We start from the raw sequence: 7,858 nt of genomic DNA on the forward strand, positions 1-7,858 counted from the left end.
CAAATAAATAAAAAATAAAAAAGATATTTTAAATATACAGATACAGAATGATCCATCATTTGTATCCCCTTTTTTGTTTAGTTTTGTTACAGAAGGTTATTCCATTGTCATTTACATATTGAAGGTGCATGCATTCACCAAAATAATCCAATAAAGTGCAGTAGTCCATAATAGGAGTAAGTTATCCATAAGACTAACAATGTCAGAAATTGTTGACTTGAGCCTTTTACAGCTTAGCATACTAATATGGCTTTGCATTTTATACTTCGTTTTTATACTTTTCTGCTGGATGGTTAAGACCAAGATAAAGCAAGACCAATATAACAAGAAATGTAACTTTTGTATCTGACGTCAGTCAAATTCCCTCAGGATTTATCCTGAAACCTTGTGCCAGTTTGTAGATCCTTTATCAGTGTCAGCCATGTGGATGAGTCACAGACATTACTTGTCAATTTACGCTCTTCCAAGGGTATTTGGGCTGCCTCCGGAGCCACAGTGTCTTGGGACAGTGGAAGGTGAGTGACGTTCATATCTTCTTTTTCTGGCTGTGGATGCCTTTCAACACAACCTTCTTGCCCTTCAAAGGTTTTTGCTTTGGCTTCAGTTTTGGGAGGGGCAGGGATTTCCTTCTTGGCCTTTGGTGCCACCATGGTAAAAAAGCTCTCTCAATCCACATTAATCCATTTTTGAGGTCTCTTTTCTCATGATCTAATACTTTCCCATTAGGCCCTACCAAAATCACTGCTTCATTAGTGATTAAATTTCAACAGGAATTCTGAAGGAAACAGACCAGAGCATCAAACAAATCATAGTTCTCACAAATTGTTTCTCTTTGTGGAAGAATAAAAGGTTTGGATCTCAAACTACATTATCTTACTAATGTTACCTTCCCATGTTAGCTTTTTTAACAATATTCTACCAACTGCATTCACTTTATAGAAATATGATTTCTTCTTTTCCCCACTTCCAACCAGTCATTTTTAAATGTTCGCTCTTAAACTTTGAGGATTCTTTCTTTGATTTGATCCACTCTACTACTGTCTCTCTGTATTGCATTTTTCAAAGCACTGAATGTATTTTTCAGCTCCCAGACTTATGTTTGAATCTCAGTAGTCCCCCAAATCTACAAGATGATAAATTCTGTCAGCAGTTTGATAAGAGCAAGACATAAACCAGTTCTTATGGGAAACTATCCACTTTGTGTGCTTACTCTTATTTTTCAGACACAAGCCAGAAGGGACTTCTTTTTCCAGGGAATAAAAAATTGCAGAAATGTGCCAAGAATTTTCCTACTGAATTCTGTGTGGCTTATTTCTTGATGAGCTATAGTAGACATGCTGTTATCTAGCTGCTATTATCTTCTTGCTAAGGGAATTTTTCTGAATTGGCATCTCCACTGAGAGAATGAGGACCTATGAGTTGCTATTTTGTAATTTTGTTGATTAGACACTGTCTTATTCATTTCTCATTTATAGACTGATTCATTATTTCATATCACCAGTAATATTTTGAAACATGAATAATGATAATCATACTAAAGAAATACTTGCTAATACAAAGCATTTGCCATGTGTCAGGAATTGATATAATGACTTAACTACTGTTATTAACTTAATGTAACACATAATAAAGCTGAAGCATGGGCAGAATAAGTAGATTTGCCAAATTTATGCACTGGGTTGATTGTAATCCAGGCTATCCATAAATCATATTTTCATATCTCCCACCATGATACTCAGTATATATTTGTTGACTGGTTACTGAGTTCTAATGTGAATCTTCCTTATTACACACTTGCATCTGTTTTCAGAAGCCATATTTGCCCTTTTACATGAAATCTCCCCCCTCAATTTTGATTTGATTTTCCCTGTCAACTGCTCAAGCATTGACTTCTATCCATTTTTCCCCTACCAAACATTTCCTCAACTTCTTTCACAATCTTCATCTCAAAAAAGATTCCATGTCATTCAGGTTATTTCATATCATAGTAACACATCTTTAGCCATAATAAATTTATATGAGACTGAAAAGTGTTTTCGTTTCATTTAGTAAATGAAAAGCTAAAGAAGAATACAAATATATCATAATGAGACAGTGGCACAAACAAAGTATTTTAATAGAATTAGTCAGTTTTTTGCATTGTGATCTATTTATAAATAATTTTCATTCATGCCAAGTTTTATAAAGGCATGTATTTTTTCTTGGTGCACTATAAATATAAGATGTGGTTGAAAATAATCTTCAAGATACTATCATCCTGCTAAGAGTCCCATCTCAGTAGTTTTAAAAATGTGTTTCATTGTGTAAGAATTCAGCATTATGGTTTTTTGTAGGCCAACTATGGCAGGATTCAAATTCTATTCATCATGTTTTCACAAAATGAATGAGGTCATGATAAAATCTAACTGGCTGATATTCACACTTCTGTTCCAGATACCCTCAAAAATTCACTGCCTACTTCCTACCTGGAAGTGATCCAGAGATTTTTGTAAAGCCTGAGGCTGGAGACCTTCCTCCTTCTCACAGTAAAGGAATTCTCATCACTGTGGGATTTAAACCGAAAATGTACAGTAAGAAGTACAAAGCAACACTAGTAATAGAGGTGAGTTTCACAGGGGCAATATTCAAGTGTTCTTGCTGTCACTAAAAGCACTAAATGTACTAAAGAGGAAGTGTTTCTCCCAAGGATCACAGGTGAAGAATAACAATATTGCCTTTCAAAAATCAACTCATTTCTACTCCTGTATTTTGTTTTAGTTTCCTTGTGTACATCAAAATAATGTATACATGAAACATTACGAAAATTTTGTCAATCACAAGGGAAAATAAGGAATTAGTTCCTTTGCATATTAAGGAACTATGGAAAAGACAATGACCATAGAGTGATTTGCATAGTCACATATCATTTTAAATAATATACCCATTCAAGGACTTTGAAGTTTGTTGTTTTTAAAGAGAGATTTGAACCCTTTAATTTGGCATAGGATATCATAAAAATGGTGAAAATTAAAATGGAGGAAATTAAATAGGTAAACTAAAGGTTCAACAGAAAACCTATGATGTAAAAGACATCATTTATACAAAAGATTGTTAAAGTGATCATTTATTTAACTTAAGGTAAATGGCAAAAAGATTTTAAAACTTATCTGATAAAGAAAATTTCTCTTTAAAAATTTGCATATATTTATAGTAGGAAATTTTAGGCTAGAGCTGGCCATGGTGGCACATACCTGTAATCTCAGCGCTTCGGAGACTGAGGCAGAAGGTTCACCATAAGTTGAAGGCTAGAAAGACCTACACAGTGAGTTCAAAACCAGCCTACACTACACAGTAAGACCCTGCCTCAATTTTTAAAAAGAAACAAAAATAAATTTTAAGCTAAAAAATAACCTTCTAATTTAGAAGATGCATATATTCCTACTTTTGTTTTTAGTAGTGCAGGCACAAAATGAACTCCTGGTGCCAAAATGGTTTCTAAAACTTTATGTCATACAACAATTGAGTAATTCCATGGGCATGAAGTTTTATTAGCTTAATAAACAGAAACAATACAGTTTTGAATATTGTCTGAGAAAATTATTTTTAGTTTTTCTCTAAGAGTCTGTATAACCTATGTAACAAGAAGATAATGCCCCTGCCTGGCTGCATGTGTCTCATTACCTGAACTGATCTTACATTTGCTTGCTTACTTGAAAGGGATTAAAAGGCTTTTAAAAGATTTGGAAATTGAAATGACATCCATTTTATGGAATATAGATTAGATATATTCAAAATTAACTAGTTAGCAGGCCAACAAAATATATGCCTGGCTTCTGTGCATACAACAATTAAATTGCTGATGGCATAATCGAAGGTTTTATGTGAAAGCATATGGTATCATCAAAAACTGTGACATTCAGTTAGTCTGAATTGATACAACTTGATAAACATGTGAGGATGAATCTGAGATTGAAATCTGTGTAATAGATTATTTTGTCGATTTAATTAGATTATGGAAAATTCCACACATGTGCAAAGAAACCCATAATCTGGTTGGAAGTTGGGGAAAGAAGTGGTATACAGACACAGCAGGATTGGGCATAATATTAATTATCTCATGCTTTGTCTGTATAACAGTCCTTTCCTCACATTCCACATTACTTTAAAGAGAGCTCCAGACATTGGATTATTTGCAAATATTTTCTACTAATCACTAAATGATAAAAATCACAATCATGGTACAAATATCTGATCTTCAAAATAATTCCAAAATATAAGAAACAAAATATTCATCTATTGTGGAAACTTCACACTGACTGTTTAATCTCATATATTAATTATTTTATTAGTATATATTTGCACTAATATGGTTTATATTCCTTGTATAAAAGTGGTTCATGTACATAACACATCTTAATTGTATTTTCATCCTCTTCCCCTCCCTTCTATCCCATTCCATCCATGTCTTGATTCCATTCCCATTTGAGAAAGATTTATCTCCCTACATCTATTTTCTTTTATTTTGCTCTTTACATATATTTTGGATTTCTCATATAAAATAAACCATGCAACATTTAAGTTTGTGTATGTATCTGATTTATTTCATTAACATTATGTTCTCATGGTGCATTCATTTTCCTACAATACAATTTGCATCCATTTTCATAGACTCAATTTTATCTTTATGGCGGAGTAGTACTCCAGTGTATGTAAAATACCACAGTATATCCATCTGTTCATCTGTTAACATACATATAGGGTGATTCTAAGATGTAGCAAGTATGAGTTATGTTGCTGTGTACATGATTATGCATGTATCACTGTGGAAAGCTGCAAAATTAATGCTTTTGAGTCCTGTAATGTCTTTCCTCAAATTTCCACAATGATGGCATCTTATATATCTATAATAGAATATCAAAACAAGGAATTAGCTATTGATAAAATACTGTTAAATAGGGACTTTACTCTGTGTTCAATAGTTTTACATTTGTGTGCTTCTGAACAATTTGAACCTATATATAAGTAGTATGTAACTAAAACCAAAGCAAAATATAGAATTTTTCAACTAAGGCAGAATTACCTTACGCTTATACTTTGTAGATACACCTAACACTGTAATTCCTTCCCTACCCATGACAAATACTAACGTTTTCTCTGTATTTTTTAGTTATCTGATTTATAGAATACTATATGAATAAAATCATGTTTTGTGTACAATTTGAAACTTTATTAATCTAAGTATTATACTCTTGAGATTCATAAGATCTACTGTACATATGAAATAAAATGACTTGAAAAGTACTGCTGTAAAGAACCACTTGACTTCAAATTCCAGTTCTTAATTTCCACTTTATATTGGTTCCCTTGATAATCTGGAAGAAAACTTTTAAAATTATATTATTTTCTAAATGAAAATTATTATTTACATCATATTTATTATTTTTTCTAGAAAAATACTGACTATTGGCTACATATGACGTTCATTGTGCTTTACTTGGAAATAAAAAGTGCAATTTGTAAGAACAATTTAATTAAAAATATTAGCTCAAAGAAGCCACAGCCATCATGTTAGCAAGCTTCATAATTTTCCATTAAGTTTAATCACATTTACAATGATTTAAAAGCTCTTTCCCAATTAGTAAACAAGGCAACTGGCACTGGCTTTAAGTGACAAAAATGAACTTTTTCATACTGTTCTATCGAACAGTGCTACTCAAAAAGAGTTCCATAGTGAACACAATAACTGTCAGATTTTTAAATAGTGAAAACTATGATAATTGTTCAAGATGAAGCCTGTGATGTTTTATCTTTATAGTTACACAACATTATCACTGTACACCTATGCATAGTACTATATACTTTATACTATATTTTTATTTAACTTCCCCTTTTATAATTAGAAACATAAACAGACAATATGTGTACAAGTAAATTGCATCTAAAACACTCTATTATTATCATTAAACAATTGGAAATTGTATTGTAAATATGTATCTTGGTTTGTATTTCCTTATAAACAGATCCGCAAATAAAAATTCAATCCTAAGCAGTATATTTGTTCCATGTTTTGAAGAAATAGGTGTAGGGAAGTCAAGGTATGTGATACATATGGAAAGCAAATCAATAAGTGGTGTTTTATGGAGACATCTTCCACAGTGAATGACTAAAACTTAATTCCTTGGGAGAAATCTGGGAGATAAGTAGAATACACACCTCTTGAAATGGGTAGAATTTCACAGCTCTTGATATCATTCCAATCATTGACTGAGGAATACTCCCAGGGAAGATTAATACTCTTTTCAGCTATTAGTATTCTGGGGTTTCTGAAAAATCCTGAGTTAAAGAGGTACAGATACTGCAATTGAAAGTTGGATCAGACATTGAAATAGAAACCCCTGAAGTGGTCACATACCACAGCTGCTTATTTTTAATTATCAATTGGTCCCATTAATAGAAATCTATCTTTAACAACATAGCATGAGAGCACTGGTTTTAGATGATCCCTTTTCAGAACATAGAACCACTACTGTACTTAAATGTGGTAATATCTCCTGTTTAAAACTTTGAATTATTTAAATAAAATAGTTAAGGAACATAGTGATGGAGTTGGCATGTTTTTTGTAAAGATCAGCATTGATTCTATGAGGTATTAGTGATGAAATCATACTATTTACTTTGTTATTATTTGACTATGACTTTTTATTTGTATTTTCAAAGAGAGAGTAGGTGTGGAAGAAAAAGAAGTATCTTTAAGGTCATTTAGAAAATATAAATAAGGGCTGGGCAGATAGCTCAGAAGAATAAGTACCTGCCTGACAAGCACAGGGTCCTGAGTTCAATCATCGGTACTTCTGAATGGAAGACATTTAACCTTAAATTACATTTTTTTGCAAGCAAATTACATTTTATTGAAAATTCAGTCACAGTATATTTAAGACAGTTTTTTGTCTTTGAAAGTAATATGTACTCCAAAAGCTTATAAATACATAAATATTTTAAGCATTTTTTCATCAAAATACATAGATAGCATCACATAATACAGTAACCATTGTTAAATTCCTATTACTTTCTTTAGTAAGACAGACTTCATATTATTTTACAAATAAAAACAAATAAACTGACACAAGTGCAACAATATTTAGTTTTATTCAAGCTAAAAATTATTTCAAAAAACACACAATCTGTAGCTTAATTTATTCCTAGTACAAACGTGTATTTTCTTATTTATTATCAAGAAAATAACGTCATTTTTTTTCCAGAACCAGGGATTGAACTCAGGCCCTTGCGCTTGCCAGGCAAGTGCTTATTCTACTGAGCCATCTTCCCGGACCCTAACAACATACTTTTAGAGTGATATTTTTAATACTAAATTTTCCTGCATCCAATTTAAGTGGTCAATCAGTGTTTGAGTATACTTTACACAGACTCTTATTGTGTATGTTGGGGGGCAAACACATGCATGTAAATAGGAACCAGCTAATTTTCATAGGAAAGTTAAACAATTTGAGTGAGTTTTATTTTACTTATCACAGGAAACAGATACCATTTCTAGTTACTTTTAAAATACGTATTTTTGTTGCCTAGGTCAAAACTAAGTAGATTCAGAAAAGTTTGTGGCCTAGTAAATGCTAGCAGCAAGGTAGTAACTACTACGGTCAGCCATGTATTGCCAGGAAATATCTTGCACATTTTATATCAATTTTTCACATTTTCTTAGGAAGACAAAGCTAGTTAAGCCAAATTATTGAAGTAAATCCAAGTTTTAAAAGTATTTTATAGGGCTGGAGAGATGGCTCAGTGGTCTAAAGCACCTACTTGAAACAAGTTTGGCAAAGCACAGGGACCGCGGTTCAATCCTCCAGCACCACATGCCAGCCAG

General features: G+C 32.3%; 1 protein-coding gene across 1 annotated transcript in view; it reads left to right on the forward strand.

The window, feature by feature from the left end:
* Positions 1 to 7,858, forward strand: part of Cfap47 (cilia and flagella associated protein 47) — a 529,200-nt gene that overhangs the window by 510,606 nt on the left and 10,736 nt on the right. The window contains exon 65 of the mRNA XM_023707817.1: positions 2,434 to 2,602. Within this exon, the coding sequence (XP_023563585.1) occupies positions 2,434 to 2,602 (169 nt within the window). The remainder of the gene's footprint in view (positions 1 to 2,433; positions 2,603 to 7,858) is intronic.

Source organism: Octodon degus, unplaced genomic scaffold (assembly GCF_000260255.1).
Source record: "Octodon degus isolate 3935 unplaced genomic scaffold, OctDeg1.0 scaffold00313, whole genome shotgun sequence".
Taxonomy (NCBI): Eukaryota; Metazoa; Chordata; class Mammalia; order Rodentia; family Octodontidae; genus Octodon; species Octodon degus.